The 20,460-nt window shown below is 39.4% G+C and overlaps 1 protein-coding gene across 4 annotated transcripts in view; it reads right to left on the minus strand.

Annotated features, from left to right (window-relative positions):
* Positions 1–20,460, minus strand: part of SPATA18 (spermatogenesis associated 18) — a 44,788-nt gene that overhangs the window by 5,715 nt on the left and 18,613 nt on the right. For 2 of the 4 annotated variants that reach the window (XM_030916524.1, XM_010383587.2), the window contains 6 exons: positions 17,683–17,922; positions 12,799–13,060; positions 10,798–10,956; positions 9,778–9,953; positions 7,187–7,310; positions 4,690–4,773 (listed from right to left, as the gene is read on the minus strand). In XM_030916524.1, the coding sequence (XP_030772384.1) occupies positions 4,690–4,773; positions 7,187–7,310; positions 9,778–9,953; positions 10,798–10,956; positions 12,799–13,060; positions 17,683–17,922 (1,045 nt within the window). Of the gene's footprint in view, positions 1–4,689; positions 4,774–7,136; positions 7,311–9,777; positions 9,954–10,797; positions 10,957–12,798; positions 13,061–17,682; positions 17,923–19,602; positions 19,699–20,460 lie in introns of all 4 variants that reach the window. The other 2 variants (XR_750170.2, XM_010383586.2) reach the window with 2 other exon arrangements.

The raw sequence follows: 20,460 nt of genomic DNA on the forward strand, positions 1-20,460 counted from the left end.
AACTCCAGCAGGCTGACAGCAGAGGGACCTGAGTGTTAAAAGGCAAAGAAACAAACAGAAAGGATTAGCACATCCTCTCAAAGACTCCATCCAAAGGTCACCAATATCAAAGACCAAAGGTAGATAAATCCACAAAGATGGGTAAAAACCAGTGCAAAAAGGCTGAAAATTCCAAAAACCAGAATGCCTTTCTTTCTCCAAAGGATCACAACTCCTCACCAGCAAGGGAATAAAACTGGATGGAGAATGAATTTGATGAACTGACAGAAGCAGGCTTCAGAATGTAGGTAATAACAAACAACTCCAAGCTAAAGGAGCATGTTCTAACCCAATGCAAGGAAGCTAAGAATCTTGAAAAAAGGTTAGACGAATTGCTAACTAGAATAATCAATGTAGAAAAGAACATAAATGACCTGATGGAGCTGAACACAGCAAAAGAACTTCGTGAAGACATGAAACAAGTAAGATCAGAGTAGAACTGAAGGACACAGAGACATGAAAAACCCTTCAAAAAATCAATGAATCCAGGAGCTGTTTTTTTTTTAATCAACAAAATAGATATACTGCTAGCCAGACTAATAAAGAAGAAAAGAGAGAAGAATCAAATAGATGCAATAAAAAATGATAAAGGGGATATCATCTCTGATCCCACAGAAATACAAACTACCATTAGAGAATACTATAAACACCTCTTCACAAATAAACTAGAAAATCTAGAAGAAATGGATAAATTCCTGGACACATACACCCTCCCAAGTCTAAGCCAGAAAGAAGTCGAATCCCTGAATAGACCAATAACAAGTTCTGAAATTGAGGCACTAATTAATAGCCTACCAACCAAAAAAAGTCCAGGACCAGATGGATTCACAGCAGACGTACAAAGAGGAGATGGTAGCACTCCTTCTGAAACTATTCCAAACAATAGAAAAAGAGGGAATCCTCCCTAACTCATTTTATGAGGCCAGCATCATCCTGATACCAAAACCTGACAGAGACACACACACAAAAAAATTTCAGGCCAATATCCCTGATGAACATCGATGCGAAAATCCACAATAAAATACTGGCAAACTGAATCCAGCAGTACATCAAAAAGCTTATCCACCATGATCAAGTGGGCTTCATTCCTGGGATGCAAGTCTGGTTCAACATACGCAAATCAATAAACGTAATCCATCACATAAACAGAACCAATGACAAAACCTATATGATTATCTCAATAGATGCAGAAAAGACCTTTGATAAAATTCAACACCGCTTCATGCTAAAAACTCTCAATAAACTAGGTATCGATGGAACATATCTCAAAATAATAAGAGCTATTTATGACAAACCCACAGTCAATATCATGCTGAATGGTAAAAACTGGAAGCATTCCCTTTGAAAACCGGCACAAGACAAGGATGCCCTCTCTCACCACTACTATTTAACATAGTGTTGGAAGTTCTGGCCAGGGCAATCAGGCAAGAGAAAGAAATAAAGGGTTTTCAATTAGGAAAAGAGGAAGTCAAATTGTCTCTGTTTGCAGATGACATGCTTGTGTATTTAGAAAACCCCATCGTCTCAGCCCAAAACCTCCTTAACCTGATAAGCAACTTCAGCAAAGTCTCAGGATACAAAATCAATGTGCAAAAATCACAAGCTTTCCTATACACCAATAACAGACAGAGAGCCAAATCATGAGTGAACTCACTTTCACAATTCCTACTAAGAGAATAAAATACCTAGAAATACAACTTACAAGGGATGTGAAGGACCTCTTCAAGGAGAACTACAAACCACTGCTTAAGGAAATCAGAGAGGACACAAAGAAATGGAAAAACATTCCATGCTCATGGATAGGAAGAGTCAATATTGTGAAAATGGCCATACTGTCCAAAGTAATTTATAGATTCAATGCTATCCCCATCAAGCTACCACTGACTTTCTTCACATAATTGGAAAAAACTACTTTAAGTTTCATGTGGAACCAAAAAAGAGCCCTCCTAGCCAAGAAAATCCCAGGCAAGAAGAACAAAGCTAGAGGCATCATGCTACTCAACTTCAAACTATACTATAAGGCTACAGTAACCAAGCATGGTACTTGTACCAAAACAGATATATAGACCAATGGAACAGAGCAAAGGCCTCAGAAATAAAACTTCACAGCTACAACCATCCGATCTTTGACAAACCTGACAAAAAAAAAAGCAATGGGGAAAAGATTCCCTATTTAATAAATGGTGTCGTGAAAACTGGCTAGCCATATGCAGAAAACTGAAACTGGACCCCTTCCTTGTATCTTTTACCAAAATCAACTAAAGATGGACCAAACACTGAAATGTAAGACCTAGGACCACAAAAATCCTAGAAGAAAACCTGGACAATACCATTCAGGACATAAGTATCGGCAAAGCCAAAATTGACAAATGGGATCTAATAAACTAAAGAGCCTTTGCACAGCAAAAGAAACGATCATTAGAGTGAACAGGCAACCTACAGAATGGGAGAAAATGTTTGCAGTCTCTCCATCTGACAAAGAGCTAATATCCAGGATCTACAAAGAACTTAAACAAATTTACAAGAAAGAAAACAACCCCATCAAAAAGTGGGTGAAGGATATGAACAGACACTTCTCCAAAGAAGACATTTATGCAGCCAACAGACATATGAAAAAAAGCTCATCATCACTGATCATTAGAGAAATGCACATCAAAACCACAATGAGATACCATCTCACGCCAGTTAGAATGGTAATCATTAAAAAGTCAGGAAACAACACATCCTGGAGAGGTTGTGGAAAAATAGGAATGCTTGTACACTGTTGGTGGGAGTATAAATTAGTTCAACCATTGTGGGAGAGATTGTGGCAATTCCTCAAGGATCTAGAACTAGAAATACCATTTGACCCAGCAATCCCATTACTGGGCATACACCCAAATGATCATAAATCATTCTACTGTAAAGACACATGAACCCATACATTTATTGCAGCACTACTCACAAAAACAAAGACTTGAAACCAACCCAAAATGTCCATCAATGATAGAATGGATTAAGAAAATGTGGTACATATATACCACAAAATACTATGCAGCCATAAAAAGTATGAGTTTATGTCCTTTGCAGGGACATGGATGAAGCTGGAAACCATCATTCTCAGCAAACTATCACAAGATCAGAAAATCAAACACTGCATGTTCTCACTCATAAATGGGAGTTGAACAATGAGAACACATGGACACAGGGAGAGGGAACATCACACACTGGGGCCTGTAGGGGATTGGGGGCCTAGGGGAGGGATAACATTAGGAGAAATACCTAATGCAGGCGACGGGTTGATGGGTACAGCAAGCCACCAGGGCATGTGTATACCTATGTAACAAAACTGCATGTTCTTCACATATAACCCAGAACTTAAAAGTATAAAAAAAAGAAAAAAATCAGTAAGGAAGCTGGGTCTCATCAACTGTGGAGTTTTTGGTTTTGTTTTTGTTTTGCTGAGGAAGTTTTGCAACTTTGAGTCTACAGCTGCATGCTAGAAGCAGTTTCAGAAAAATATGTAGGGTTGCCGAATGTGATTCTCCTTCACTACCACTCTCTCTAAAACAAGGTCGAACAAATATTTAAATAATTATTATTTGGAGGAATAGCACATTGTTAGCCTTCTTGTTGCCCACATGTCTTGTTCTAACCCTGTATTCAAAAGGCACTGACTAAATATGTGTTGAACAAATTAATAGTGGTGAATCATAGTTTTTTAAATTGTTTTGGGGGGGGTTGTTTTGTTTAAGACAGGGTCTCACTCTCTCACCCAGGCTACAGTGCAGTGTGGTACAATCATGGCTCACTGCAGCCTCGACCTCCCTGGGATCAGGTGATACTCCCAGCTCAGCCTCATAGGTAGCTGGGACTACAGGTACATGCCACCATACCTGGCTAATTTGGGGGGGGGAGTTTTTTGTTATGCCCAGCTAATTTGGGGGAGGATTTTTGTTTTGTTTTGTAGGGACGATGTTTCCCCATGTTGCCATAGCTGGTCTCAAACTCCTGGGCTCAAGCAATCCTCCCACCTCAGCCTGTGAAAGTGCTAGAGTTACAGGTATGGGCGACCCTACTCAGCCCATAATCATGTTTTTAGGGATGTTATCTTCATAGTTTTCATGATGGTTTTGCTGTTCTTTTTTTCTTTAACAGAAGTATTAACAATCTTTCCAAAAACTAATACACACAAAAAACCTTATTTTTTCTAATTTGAAGTTGAAGACACATTAATACCTGCAATGCCGTTTATAAGGTATTGAAATCCAGACCATTTGAGCAATTTCTCCAAACTCATACACAAATTTCTAGAGGAAGCAGGGACTTGTGCCAAGATCAGTTGACCAAGGTATCCCATTCTCTCTTTAGTCCACTATCTGATATCTAATAGCCCATTTCATCCAAAGATAAAAATAAAACTATGAAATACATAAAATCTACTATTCCTTGAACTAAGAAAGAAAGATAAAACTACCTCTACTTCTTTCTAGAATAATAAATTCTTTAGCCTACAGTAATATAAAAATCAGTTTGGAGCTAGCATTATTGCAACAGGTTCTCTTTCCACCTGTAGACTTATAATCATCTCTTTTGTACTGCTGAAGCAAAAAAAAAAAAAATGCCAACTATAGACGAATTTTGTGTAAAAATGATTAGATAGATATGTACCGTGCTTAAACCAATTTGGCTACGGGGGCAAATGGGACTTAAACTCCTGCTTCGACATCGACTTAGAGATCGCACCGAATTCCACTTAAAAAAGAGAGAGAAAGAGAGAGACATAGTCAGGAGTTTGTGAAAACTGTCATGGCTTAAAACAATATGCATATCCCATAGAATAAGAATCTTACTGATATGATTACACTTGCCCATTACTGATCATCTGCACAAGCTACACTCCTTTCACTTCCTATTGCTGCCCAATATGTGGCAATAACTTCAGGGTACTTTTTAAATAGAATCCCATTACAATGAAACTTGGGATATTCTGGTGTTTGATGCCAGTAGAATGTTTTTGTGAGTAAGCTATTGGAAATTACATAGGAGTTTGTTAGTGCTGGAGAATGTAAGCTCCATGTGGGTAGAGATTTGTATCTGTTTTATTTGTTGCTAAATCTCTAGCACATAAATACAGTGTTTGGGTCATAAATAACTATTGAATAAATAAATATCATTGGATGAATGAATGAAACACCACTACTGCCTATCTGCTTTCTAACTAAATGAATAAGGAGAAAGCTATATTCACTAAAATGAGATTTTACTGGTAAAATCCTTAAAATTTCCCTTAATTCAACCCCTTTCTTTTACAAATTCTTTGTTTTAGGAAGAACTTCCCATTATTTTGTTTTAGGGTTTAAGCTTGGACAAATGTTCATGATAAGCTTGATGGGAGAGAAGAAGGAAGTTAAAAGGCAATTGCTATTTGATGTAAAACATAAGAATAGTGGGTATTTCTTCTCCCTCCTTTCCAAACTGCACTGCAGATAGAATCTTCTTAACAGAAAGTGACTGCTGTAGGAGCAGGAAGTATGTTTTATTGTAGAACATGTGTAGCTGTCAGATCAATAAAATCCAATATCTATTTCTATGGGCTCGACCTTTTTTTTTTTTTTTTTTTTTTTTTGACGGGCTCTCAGGCCGGGTGTTGTGGCTTATGCCTTTGATCGCAGCACTTCAGGAGGCCGAGGTGGGTGGATCACGAGGTCAGGAGTTTGAGACCAGCCTGACCAACATGGTGAAACCTCGTCTCTACTAAAAGTATGAAAATTAGCTCGGTGTGGTGGTATGCGCCTGTAATCCCAGCTACTTAGGAGGCTGAGGCAGGAGAATCGCTTGAACCCAGGAGGCGGAGGTTGCAGTGGGCTGAGATCATGTCACTGCACTCCAGCCTGGGCAACAGAACGAGATTCCATCTCAAAAAAAAGAAAAAAAAAAAAAAAAAAAAAGGCAGGATCTTACTCTGTCACCTAAGCTGGAGTGCAGTGGCACAATCATGGCTCACATAGCCTCAACCTCTCCAGCTCAAGCAATCCTCCCTCCTCAGCCTCCCAAGTAGCTGGTACTATAGGTATGCACCACCATGCCCAGCTAATTTGTTTATTTTTTGTAGAGATGAGGTCTTGCTATGTTGCCCAGGCTTGTCTCAAACTCCTCAAACAATCCTCCTGCCTTAGCTTCCCAAAGTGCTAGGATTACAGGTGTGGGCCACTGTGCTCAGCTAAGGGCTCAACATTTATGGAACAAAACATTTTAATATAGTATTCACTGTAATGGGATTTTTAAGCTACAAAAACCCTTTTCTTAAGTTCTTTTAAAATAAAATGTTCCCCTTCTCCACTGTATGTATGAAAGCTGCCATAAAGCACTTCCCCTATTCTTCAGTTCAAGGAGAACAGGAACAGAGATTAGCCAGCTGTGCGATGGTGAATCATTCTGGACTAAGGGGCTTCACTTAACTCTTTCTAGGAAAGGCAGGGGTAAAACTTGCAGAACATCCAAGCACCACCAGTTCCACCACCCAATCCCCACTACAACACGTACACACCCACAGGCTCACATATGGAACCTAAGACTTCATTTTAAAGGCTGTTCAAGTATGTAATATTCTGTAGGTTCAAAACGTTCTATAGCCAGTGGATATAGGAAGCAACCTTCTCAAACTGATTCATTCCTCTCTAACACCTCCTCTGCCCTCTTTGTCTCCATTCCCCTGCTCCATACACATCATACCAAGGAGAGAAAAACAGGGCACATTAACAGTTTCTCAAAATAGAGAATTGTCAGTAAAAATTTGGCAAATCACTTCCTGAAAGTTAATTGATTTTAAATGCTTAGGATTATGGAAATCCTCCTACAAGATAACTTCAAAGGGCTTTGTTTTTAAAATATCATAGTAATTCTAAGATGGAGGAGGTAAACATGACTGATTCCATCTTCCAAATAAAGCAAGAAGTAAAGAAATTACTCCAGGAAATTATGCAGAATTACGGAAAAATCAAAGAAAAGAATCAGCTCTTTTCGAGATCATCTCCGTCCTCTCCTTTGTATGAAATCTTATCAACTTTTTATAAACTTCTTTTATAGAATCTCTGGGTTTATAAATGTTCTCGAACTTGTGAATCAAACACTTGGGATGAACTGTCACTATGCAAGGCCACCGTACAAAAGCCCCTCTCCTGGTGACAGCTTCTCCCTTCATGATGACACAGTCATTCTCCATGAGAGCAGGCCACACGTGATAGAGGACTAACGGAGCCGTGAAATCTGAATCGTAGCTGCGGCGGTATCTGTTTTCAATACACAAAACAAGAAAGAGAAGTTAAGCAATTATGGAGCATATCTAGGGGAAAACATCAGTGTGAATTTTCATTTTGTATTATGCTCAGATCTGAGTAAATATAGAACAAATTCTGTTATTAAAGAATGTTTGTGGCCTCTTAGAACAAGAAGTAATGGTAACTGGGACCCAGCATGGATGCGCTAAGACCAAATCATGTCAAACTAATTGTTTTCCTTCTCTTCTCAGGATTACAAGAGTTGCAATTCAGGGGAATTCTAAAGACATAGACTAGCTATCTGAAGTCCCATCAGGCTTCCCATAGAATTTTTCATGCTGTCTTTGTGGACAAAATAAAAGAAATATAGGAGGATGATTAACTTAAGTAGGTGGATTGGAAACTAATTCAATGATCATATCCAAAGAGGGGTAATTAATGGATTAACAGAAACCCGAAGGAAGATGCTGAGGGCTCTCTCTCAATACTGTGATAAGTTATCATGTATAATGAGTTGTATGAAATATAGAAAACATGCTCAAAGATGCAGGTGGTTAGCTAAAAAAAACACACACACAACAGATGACATTAAAAACAGCTCAGCAGGCTGGAACAATAAGCTGAATTTAATAAGATAAAATAAAATGTGAATACATATGAGGTCCTATAATTGAGTCTAAAAAGTATTTGCACAAATAGAGGAGACATATGGTTTAGTCACAGTACAAGTAAAAATACAGCAGATTTCAGTAGTACTCAAAATGAATAAAGACTGTCAGAAAGCTAAAAAAGAAAGAAAGAAAGAGAAAACTACTGCAAGTTAGCTAAATTAATGGAGAATAAGAATAGAAAGGGTGTTAGTCCCTCTAGGCTGGTCAGTTCACTTTCTTTAAAAGGTGCACAGACCAAGACAATGAATCTATTTGTCAAGAAGTCCTAAACCTACTTCATATGAAGAAAACCTGAAGTCCTGAGGCCAGAAGGAGGAGGATTTAAGTAATTGCTTTCAAATGCACAAAAGGCTGCCAGGTTGAAAAAGGGTTAGCCTTGTTCTGTGAAGTTTTAGAAGTAGAACCAAATCCAATCATTGTTAGAAAATTCAATTCCAGCTGCACAGATGTCCAGGCACACAGGCCAGAGAATGCCCTAGAAGCTGCACATTCCCTCTGGTTAAAGGCATGTCAGCAAGAGAACCTACAGAAGTCTTTGACATGTGCAGATTCCTTAAACCAAAAAGGTGAAAGGTTCTGAGTGGAACTATCAATCCTTTAAAGGAGAAAGGAATAAAAAGAGACAAATGAAGATAATGTGCTCTGTAAGGGAACCAAAAAGACCCAACTGCAGTGTAATGTCCTAATATCAGCTCTTCCATGAGTTGATCCATGTTGGAGAAACTAGAAGCAGGGCAATGGCAAGAAAATATGACATGCTATAAGGCAATTGGAAAGTTCATTATTGTTGTGATTTGCATAAGTGAAAGAAAGTGAATGATTCTGAGTGGTACTATCCATCCTCCCTCATCAGCAAGCTTGCAGGAATGCTGGGCATAACTTTACAACCTGAACAAAAACCCAGAGCGAATATTTCCTGGGCACCCACTTCATGCTACACAGCATCCTAAGTGCTTTGTTTGAATTATCTCAACTAACCTTCTACAACCCTAGGAAGTAGGCATTATTATTTCCCCCGTTGGATAGAGAAGAAAGTAAGAAATAGAAAAATTAAGTGGCATGACTAACATTATACAGCTAATAGGTAGTGGAGCTGAAATTTGAACCTAAGCAGCTTGAGGCCAGAGCCTGTGTTCTTAACCACTAGCTTGATTTCTTCCCAGATAATCTCCAGCTATACCCTGTGATCTCAAGAAATCACAATACAATGTTTTAAATTAGTTTAATGTCTTTTAATTTATAAGGGAGTATTTATCTTGCAAAAGCTGTTAGCAATCTATTGGTCCTAGACAATGGAGTCAAGAGCATTAATTTTCAAACATTAGTGTGCATAAGGAACACCTGGGTGGTTGTTAAATTGCAGATTCCTGAGCCCCATCTTAGCCCTACTGCATAAAACATCAGGATATGTAATCCAGGAATGTGTATTTTTAACAAGTACCTTGAGTAATTCTGATGCAGGTGATCCACACATCATACTTTGAGAATCCTGGCCTGAGTAATGCAATAAAAACCAATAGAAAGTAATGCATATTTGTATTTATAGAGCATCTTTTAAAAAATGTTCTAGATAGGCTCCAAGTCCTCATTAGTTCTCCCCCAAAGACTAATACGTTATGTTCAATGGAAAATAAATCCAGGAGTGGGTCCTGCCCTGGAATACAGAGAAGTATATGGTAGGGCCTGGAAATCAGGTAGTGTCTGTTAATTTCTCCACCCAGAGTTCTTTTCCCTAAATTGTTCTCAGGAAACAGACAAGACAATGTACTCATGATGAATTCCTTAACTTCTGCTCCTCTGTCTCTTACTTGCAATCATTAAAAACTTCTCCATCTGCCCCATATGCAATATCTAGGGGTGGTTCTAAGGCCTGCATTGCAAAGGCAATGCAACATATCTCCTGGATGAAGTCACTGAGAAGGCAAAAGTCGACGACAGGAGGGAATGAAATCTTGGGATTGACATTCATAGCTCGGATCACATCCTGAAAAACAAAAGATGGCATCACCTTGTTACCAGCCTGTGACAAAAACACTCTAACATCCTAAGAATATTAGGACTGATGGGAGGTGGGAAAAGAGAGTGTGAGCCAAAACAAGTTAAAGCAGAAAAACAGTACATGTGCTAAAAGGAGAAAGATGTTGCCACCCATTCACAGGGAAGGAGGAAAGAGGACACAGAGTAGAAATGACACAGTAAAAGCCAAGAGAGTCCTAAAAAGGCAAGGAAAAAAACCTTCTGTGGCTTTTATTTATCATTGCCTTATTTTTCTATTCTGGGCAAGGGTATGATGTGCCAACACAGAACTCTGAACTGTTCATAATCCATAACAATCATTATAATAGTTTGCTTTTACTGAGTGTTAACTATGTACCAAGTCTTGTGCTAAGCAAATTGCCTACTTTCTTTCATTTAATGCTCTCAGTGACTCTAGGGAGTAATGAACATTTTTACTCCCACTGAAAGATTGGAAAACTAAAGCACACAGAGATTAAGTAAATTTGTAAGATCACACAGCTAGTAAGTGCAATAGTCAGGAAGCAAATCCATACTTACTTTTCCCAAAATCCTTGCTCTTAAGTACTATGATATTCCATCTCCTGACCATAACAGCCTATCTAAAGAAACTCAGACAATTTTTCCCCATAATATTTTTAAGGAAGAAACAGTCAATAATGGCAGGTGCTACCAAGTAAATTGAATGCTGTTCCTTTCTTCTTTTTCATTACATAGAATACTAATATTGGATGGATTTCTGAGTTATTAGTACTCAATATAAACAGCAGCAGCAGAAGTAAACCAGTCCTAATAAGAGACCCAACACTTACATTGACACTGCTTTGAGAATCATATAGATCAAGATGACAAATGACATAATCCAAGACAGCATTCTCAAAGTCATTCGACCCCACGTAAGATGGTGTCAATGATTTTCTCACACGGATCTTGAAATGTCTGAATGCCATTTTTGCTACATGGAATGCCTCCTGCACATAAAAATGCAGCAAATTTTTTGGTGAAAAGAGGTAAATGAAGAGATCCAAAGCAAGGAATTAGAAAGAATCCAAGCTTCAACATCATATTGGTCTTCTAACCAAACACATTTGATCAAAAACATTTTTAATCTGGAAGAAAATACATCTCTAATTTTGAAAAGTACATAAATATATAATAATCCATGCTCACTAACATCAAGACAGTTGACCATTGTTCTAGAAATTCTAAGTGCAGGAAACAGGACAGTGCAGAAATTGAAGGAAATAAATCCCCTGCTATGAGCCCATAGCAATACCACATTACTGGTCAAGAAATAAGAGAAAATTATCAGTCTAGTGTTTATGTTATAAACACATACCCAGACTCAGACATGTTTCCTGGCATATTTTAATTCAACAAATATTTATTAAATGCCTATGGTGTGGTAAGCATTGGGAAAACTCAGTTATGCAAAGAAGACGTGGCCTGTAGATTGATAGAGCTTTAACTAACTCAGTAAGTGGTTCTTAATTATATAAACCAGGGGATGGCAAACATTTTTCTATAAGGAGCCAGATAGCAAATATTGTATGCATGTTGAACTACACACAGTTTCTGTCTTTTTTTTTTTTTTTTTACAACCATTTAAAAATCTAAAAACATTCTTACATTCTTACAGTAGCATTTCTCTTAGAAATATGAGCCAGGTCCAGATATGGTCCATAGATCATGGTTTGCTAACCCCTGATTTAAATGAATAAATACAGGATAAAGTTCAGTATTTCTGATAATTCTGCTCTCATACCAATGTTTTGTTTTGTTTCTTAATATTTAACAATTCTCCTCATGAACTCTCAGTATCTTTGTATGGCATTAACCCATAGAACAAACATATTTGTTTTGGAAATTAAGGATACATATATGCACTTTTAAAATTTGCCATACTCAAATAGCTGATATGTTAGCAGTTTTAATAACTACTCTTAATTAAATAAGCAGAAGCATTAACATAATCACAACCTTCTATTTTTTTTTTTTTAAGAACTAAAGGAAACCAAATGACAGCCATTACCAATAATATATTCACTGTGTCTAATATGCCCATGTTAGACAAAAGGTACAGTGCAAATCAACTTTTTATAAACCCATTTGAGATAGTCCGGTATTTATGGATACTTCTTAAACAAATGCCTGGTCAATATAACTAACTAAATAAGTATTATATAACTATTCATATATATATGTATAGTTATCGATTGTGAAAATGATTCACCCCCCAACTATTTGTAATGAAAGGGAAGGAAGGAAGGAAGGAAGGAAGGAAGGAAGGAAGGAAGGAAGGAAGGAAGGAAGGAAGGAAGGAAGGAAGGAGAGAGAGAGGAAGGAAACAATGGAGGAAGAAGGGAGAAATAAAGGAAAGAAGGAGGAAGAGATGGAGAGAGGGAGGGAAAGAGGGGAAGGAAGGAAGGAAGGAGAGAGGGAGAGAGATGGGAAGAGAGAAAGAGGAAGGAAAGAAAGGAGGGAGGGAGGGAAGAAGGAAGGAAGGAGAGAGGGAGAGAGATGGGAAGAGAGAAAGAGAAAGCAAAGAAAGGAGGGAGGGAGGGAAGAAGGAAGGAAGGAAAGAGGGAGGGAGGGAGGGAAGGAAGGAAGGGAGGAAGGAAGGAAGGAAATAGGAAAGGAGGAAGAAAGGGAAGGAGGATGAAAAAGAAGGAAGGAGACAGACGGGGAGACTGGAATCTCCCCCACTTCTGTGACCTCAGGATCCACTAGTCTTTGTAAGTTGTTCCATTCACGTTACCAGACTTGTCTCCGCGCTGCCCCAAGGAGCCGGGGGTCCCGCAGGGGTCACATACCACTGTGGCGATGTAGATGATCCGCTGAACGATCTCAGCCTTGTCGATGCAGCGCCGCAGCAGGCACTGCGCGTCCAGGCGGGCCTGGGAATAAGAATCGCTGAAGCGGGACAAGAGAGCAGCCTTGCGCGCCACACTGGACAGCTTGGAGCGGTTTGGGGACGGGCTCCTGACCTTGACAGCCGTGGAGGGGCTGGCAGATCGGCTGCGGCTGCAGCTACGGCTGCGAGGGGCAGGGCTGGGAGACCGGCTCCTGGAGGACCTGTTGGTGAGCGAGAATCAGCCAGGGAAACCCTTCGATTTGCTTCTTGAGTAAAGCAAAGATCACCTGGTGGCCAATCAATCCGACTATCGGGAGGCAAAACTCCTTATCTGAGTAATTCAGAAGTGATTAGATTTCCCTATCATCTGACTCCAGCATCTGGTACCAGACTTCTTTCCCAAAAATTTATAAGTAACTAGACTTTCTATACATCTCCAGAATGCATGCGTTCTTAAAAATCAGTCCCATTTTGACCTATAAACTCTCAAAAAGAAGCATATAATTTTCTTTTGTAGTCCCTAATAAATCAAATTGGCCTATTAATGGAACTTTGCATCACAATATTATTTTACATCTAGACTCATTTTACCAGAACCTCAAAAGGGATTCAGAGGTCCCATATGTTCAGGTCTTTTTGGCTTTATCCAAAAACTCAAAACTACATAAAAATTTTCATATATCCTTCCAAGGAACTTCCTCCCTCCTCAATTCTGGTGTCTGAGATGACCCTTTTGCCTATCACGTTGTCCTCAGCCTGCTCATGCTTCACCTCTACTCTCCCCATCTGCTCCATCCTCTAATCAATCACCCCCATGTCCAGATACTTTATCCCTCTCAGATACTCGCACAGGAGTTACATATAACACTGGTACAGAGTCCTCGGAAAATCCCAAAATGGTTTGCCTGTCTGTGAGGTGGCTAATGGAGATTTAGGAGCAATCCAAGTTCATGTCCCTTTTCCAATGTCTGATCTTTCACAAATTTAATCCAAGTTTGGATTCATTTAGCCAGGATCCCTCTAAGTTCATTCAAGAATTTCGGGTTTTGACTATTGCCTTTGATTGAACCTAGCAAGACATATCTGTGGTATTAACTACTTGCTGTTCCCATGAAGAAAGGTCACGCATATGTTCAAGCTTGGGCAGATGAAGCTCATGTTCATAATCCTAACAGTGTTAAAGCTGGGGCAGAAGCTGTCTCCAACACAGAACCCAACTGGCAATACCAGGCCACTGATGCCGGTCCAAACAGAGGCAGGGGCAGACGAGATTATATGATCTCTTCTTTGTTGGAAGAAATGAAAAAGGCAGTAGTAAAACCTGTTAATTTTTCTAAATTACAAGAAGTCACTCAGGAGCCATCTGAGAGTCCCATCCTTTTCCAGGCTACACTGGTGGAGGACGTGCATAAATACACAAGTTTTGACCCCCCAATCCCTAAGGGCCTATCCATTCTGGCCATATATTTTTTAAGTCAAACTTCCCCAGACACCAGACAAAAACTCCAAAACTTAGAACAAGGCCCACAAACTCCCTTTCTTACTTTATTAAACGTAGCCTTTAAGATTTTTCAATAATCAGGAGGAAATATCTAAAATAAAACAGTTCCATTGGAGGAGGAAAAATGCCAGCACCACACTCATTACATAGTGACAGCATTGGCACATTCTTTTTCATTAGTCAATAATCCCAAGGCTCATCCCCATAACACTAACAGAACAGGGGCCTGTCATCGCTGAAGAAATCCAGGACACTAGAGTAGAAAATGTCCAAAACCTCCAGGTTACAAGCCACCTCCAGGTTACAGTGAGGACCCTATTCTCATTGCAAACAAGAGCATCATTAGAAAAGTGAGTGTCCCTCCCTTCCTCGTGACAGAGGGGCACTTCTTTCTCCTAAGCCATAATAGCCACAACCTCACCAACATACCTGACAAAGGTATTCTGCAGAACAAGGACAAGGGGAAGGACATGCACCTCTAACTCTATTCCTGGATTATAATCAAGCCTCTGAAAGTCATCCTCTAGATGACTGGTGGGGCCTTGAGTCCTTCCAGGCCCCTGTCTTTTCCATTTCTATGGATGAGCTTTGGGTAAATCTAATTGTGGCTGAGCAAGACTTTTTATCACACCTTCCTACCCTAACCATTTCTCTCCATGCTGGTAAAATGGGAAACATCTCCACCTTTGTGTAATCTTATTACTTACCCCACCATCCATACTTACAATATCATTGGAAGTTCTTTAATTGTAATGTTACTTTGGGATGTACATCCTGGGATACTCCTGTGGGTAACATTAACCCATTTGAGGCCTTAGGCTCTTACAACAAAACTCTGCATCTATCTCATCACTGCCCATTTTTAAGCCTTTCAAACAAACCAATATAGTAAGGCCTCCAGTATACACCATCCCTTGCACTCCTAATACCACTCATGTATGTTACTAGAATGATAAAACCAACGTGGGAAATAACTATCATATCACTTATATCCTATCCATTGCACATACACTTCCCTGGTTTTGAACACCACCGCTGCGCCCCCCACCCACCCAACCAGTTGGGACATTAACATGACTTTTCCTCTCCTGTGGGGCCTCTCAAAAACTGTTAAGAGGCCCCTTTCCTTTGTTTCCAACATTTTAATGAAACCAATCACACCATATTACCTGGCTGCCCCTCCTGGGCTCTTATGGCTTTGCGGCACTGCCAAAAATTATTTAAACTCTTTTTAATCTTTGGCTTTATTCCATCTTCATGATTCTTTTCATTATGGTGTTTCTACTCTGGGTACAATAGCTCCCACCCAAATCATTGTCTTGAACATAACTTCCAATCTAGAATCCCATTCTAGAAGAAAAAGGGCCCTAGGATTTACTGTGGCCAGAGTTGTGGGAACTATCACAACTCTTGCCCCTTGGGGAAGTTTTACTTACCATGAAATCACATCACGGGAACTTACCACCTCCCTTGAAATACTGGCAAATACCGGCCTTAGCAAGTACTGGTGCAAGTCTATCGCTGCTAGAAAGGTCTTTAGGCTCACTAGCAGGAATGGTTTTTGAAAAAGACGAGCTCTAGATTATCTCCTAGCTGAACAAGGTGCTGTCATCAGTAAAACCTGTTGATCTACATTAATGTATCTAGAAAAGTGGAAGCTCATGTCCAAGAAATTTTTGAACAAGCCAAATGGTTAAACACACTCTCCCAAAGTAACCAAAACTGGGCCAAAACCTTTACTGATCGGTTTCCAAAAATCCCTTAGCTCAATCACAGCTCACTGCAGCTTCAAACTCCTGGGCTAAAGAGTTCCTCCTGCCTCAGCCTCCAGAGGATCTAGGACCACAGGCATACCCAGCTAATTTATTTATTTTTTAACTCTTTTTAGAGATGAGTTCTTGCCACGTTGCCCAGGCTTGTCTAGAACTCCTGGCCTCAAGCAATCTTCCCCATGACAACCTCCTAAGTAGCTGGAATTCCCAGTTTTCAGATACATAACTTTTGCCCTATTTTAGGGTGGAGGTGGGGATTAGAAGGTCAGATGAGCAAATACATGTGGAAGTACTGGGTATATTATAAACTACTGTATCAATAAAAAGTTATATTGCCCTCAAGTATGAAGTAAATTATCAGACTAGCTATCCCGAAGTAAATGGGTCTCCAAAAAGGGAGGTTTTACAGAAGAAACTATCTGGCAAAAGGTAATGCAAAACTGAGTACAACAGCCAGGGAGGTTGGGTTGGGTAGGGTTAGACTCACTTATGGTGTTTGCCAGTTCCCGTGGTGTAAATACTACTACCATGTCAAACAGGCACATAATTCGTTCTTGGGAGTCAATACAAGTTGGCACAAACACAACACTGACAGAATGATTCCTCAAAATTAAAGACTGTGGTGACATTTAGAGAATGGGAATAGGGACTTTCACAGCCTGGAGCAGAACACATTAGGGGCTTGAGGGGGGTTGTTAAAAAGAATAAGGAAAATGCAGAGACTCCAGAGAAACATCTTCTTTGTCCTTACTTAACACTATCTTGATGGCCTGTGTTAACATCTGTCCATAAATAGAAAGGAATTTCACAAGAACACTTCACCTACACATCCCATCAAAGTCAGATACAAAAGGGAAATAGCCTGCAGTAAAATGGACAGCATCCCTGGAGAGAGGACTCCCAGGCCTCAGAGAAAATGATCCTCATATTACAGAACAGTTTTTCCATGAGGGTACCACCTCTTGCACCATAGGCCCGCACAATTCTGGTTTCAAGTCAAAGAACTTTCCTTACAACCGGGCACGGTGGCTCACGCCTGTAATCACAGCACTTTGGAAGGTGGAGGCAGGCAGATCACCTGAGGCCAAGAGTTCAAGACCAGCCTGGCCAACATGGTGAACCCCCATCTCTACTGAAAGTAAAAACAAAATTAACCGAGCATGGTGGTGTGTGCCTGTAATCCCAGCTACTTGGGAGGTTGAGGCAGGAGAATCACTTGAACCCAGGAGGCAGAGGTTGCAGTGAGCCGAGATCATGCCGCTGCACTCCAGCCTGGTCGACAGAGCAGGACTCTGTCTCAAAAAAAAAAAAAAAAAAAAAAAAGAACTTTCCTTCTCCATATCTCTCAGCCCAAAGTTAATTAGTGTCCAAGTGCTGGCAACTCAGGAGGTATTTTCTCTCTCTGGAAGGGGGGCAGTTAAGAAAACAATCCCTTTGTTTTCTTAAAAGCTTGCCAGATTGCTGAGGTTTTGGTTCAGGGTATCATTTTATCATTTTACTTATTTTCCCCTCCCTGACCCCTTAACTCAGCAAAAAGAGCCTAAATTAGATATTTGAGAGTTTGTCTGACCTTCCTTGGAGTGCCCTTTTCTCATCAGACAGAACAGCTATTTCCTCCTTCAGGTTTCGGAGCTGTTTCTTATAATCGGATGTGACTTCTGTGTCCCGCTGGTCTGCATTCCGCTTGAGTGAACTCCACTGCTCACACTTCTGCTCTTCAGAGCTCCGAGGCTCTGACCGCCTATTCTCTGAGCTCCTCTGATCTGTGTTTCTGTGGCGGGCATCCTCCTGAGCTTGAAGAGATTTAAGCCTGAACAGCAAAGAGAGAGGGCAGAGGAAGGGAAGAGAGGAGAGGGGAGAGAGTGAAGGAAGCAAGGAAAGGTAATAAGCAGCAATTGGCATGCTTACCAACAGAGGCTATTCTACTCAGCCTGCCATTATTGCATTGGGAAACTCTGGTGGAAATACATGTGAATGAACAAATTAGCAAGGAGCAGAACTCCCAGGGTCAGGATGCCACTCCATGTCTGCAGCTTGCATGGGGAAAAATTCCTAAAGAAAGGACACTCATGCAGATCCTCTAGCAAAAACACTGGACTTATAGTCATTCTGTCCCATGTTGGACAGTATGGGACAGATCTTAACTGCACTCTGAAAACATTTGACCTCCAAAAGCTACGCAGGAAGCTGGTCTAAAATATAATCTCCTACCCTCACTAGTTCTTTGATTCTCTGAATAGTCTCAACTATATTTTTAACACATTAATTGGAATATTTAATATTAATTAGAATCTTTGATTCTCTGAACAGTTGGAATATGAGAGAAAACTATAATGGGAACTGAATAACATCCACAAAACTAGCTAGAAGTGTGAACCTGTGAAAATAATGTAGCAAACAAAAAAAATCTTTAGAAATAAAATTGGCATCTTCATCAAGTTACAAAGAGGCATGGCCACCATAAAACAAGAGCAAAAGCCGGAAGAAGAGAACATGCTGTGATGAAAATGACAAGGGTGTATGATGAAAAGGTAAGATTGAGAAGATAAGAAAGTAGGATTAAGAAGGATGCAAAGAAGCTAAAGATGTAATGGAATGAAAAGCTGTAATACAAAGAGTAAAGAACAGAATTGGTGCTATAGGTAATTGATGAGTAATATGATTGATGGATTTGAGAAGGTTTAACAAATAGGAAATTAGAGATTAAAATGATGAGGAAGGGGAAGACAGAAGTAGAAATTAAAACAGTGTTCCTAGCTAAGATTTATGGGTGTTCCTGAAGAAATCAGAACCATTGGAACATGTGTGAAGATAATCAAAAGGGGTGTGTGTGTGTGTGTGTGTGTAAAATACACCTCCCACTTACTCTTTTGGGAGGGGGGGGATCAAAATTAAGATCCAGGAAGGTATAACCTTAAAAGATCAATGTTTATTTTCCCCTTCTAGAATTTTATCTATAAGGAATAATCAGACGGCTCAACTGAGATTTTTCCACAAAAATTATCCCAATATTATTTCCAATGTTGAAAATTAGTATACAAGTAAATATTCAATATGAGGGAAATCCCCAAATGATGGAACATAATGAACCTATTTAAAACTAACTTCTGCAGTATTTTTTCTTAGTGACAGAGGAAAACAATGTCAGGTGAAAAGTTAGGATAGAAAATTGTATACTTATATACTTTATTCTGTAGTCTTAACTCTATTATTAATATATTAATCAGAAGGAATGCAAAATGTTAACAGTCACTGGCTCTGGAGTTATGAAAGGGTTTCTATATTCCTTTATACTATATACTATGTTGTACTTTGGAAGTTTTCTATAGTAGATAAGTAATATTTTGTAGTAAATATATATGTATAATTAATAAAAATATTTCTGCATTTTCTCTCTGGTGGTGAACAGATTCTTTCATGTTGTAATGGAGCACCAAAAAAGCTAAATTCAATGATTTAGGCTGCAATAATCCTGTCATTTTTTTCTTACTGCTTTTTTAGCTGATTTATTTCCTCCTCTGCAGCCAACAGGGATATGGCCGATCTGTTCTTGGTTTCTTCAAGATTCTTTTCAGTTTCAGCCAGACTGTAAGAGAAATCAGTAACTAAAGATAGATTTTTCAAAATTGGCAGACTTTCTAAATCAAGGCAGAGGCTCACTTAGGAACTTCTGGTATATGACATAGTTCAACATAAACAAGATCAAGTTAAAAGACATCTGCATTCAATCAGGTAATATTTCAAAAATTGTGGTGGACTTGTATGCTAAAATATGCTAACATCCTTTGCTCAATGTCAAACACTGGGAAATTACAGAGCTACTACCCCCAAAAGACTATTAGTATTAGAATATAAAGGACAAAGAAACTTGTTCAATTTCTCCTTCTCACCCCTAATTCATCTGCTCTAATTACATCAAAGCCCTAGGTTGGCTTTCTCTACAAAATCTCCATTTTTCTACAATATACCAACATCAATTTTTATTGCTTTGCACTGTGGAGCTGCAGACTTCCTCAATATTTAAAAAAATTATGTGCCCACCTATAAAGTCCTCACAATCACCCTTGACAGTCAGGTACTTCATGTCTTCCTGCTTCTGACTTCTACTACTTATTGAACACAAATTCTCTGAGTTTTCACTGTATCTCTGTCATTATCAGTTTCAAATCCTCTTCATGGTAGACAAATCATAATAAATTGTGTTATTTAGGTCTATCTAGTTTAAAAATAAGTGGGTCTGGGTGCAGTAGCTCATGTCTGTAATTCCAACACTTTGGGAAACCAAGGCAGGAGAATCTGTTGAACTCAGGAGTTCAAGACCAGCCTGTGCAACACAGTGAGACCCTGT

This window comes from Rhinopithecus roxellana, chromosome 2 (genome assembly GCF_007565055.1).
Source record: "Rhinopithecus roxellana isolate Shanxi Qingling chromosome 2, ASM756505v1, whole genome shotgun sequence".
In the NCBI taxonomy this organism is placed as follows: Eukaryota; Metazoa; Chordata; class Mammalia; order Primates; family Cercopithecidae; genus Rhinopithecus; species Rhinopithecus roxellana.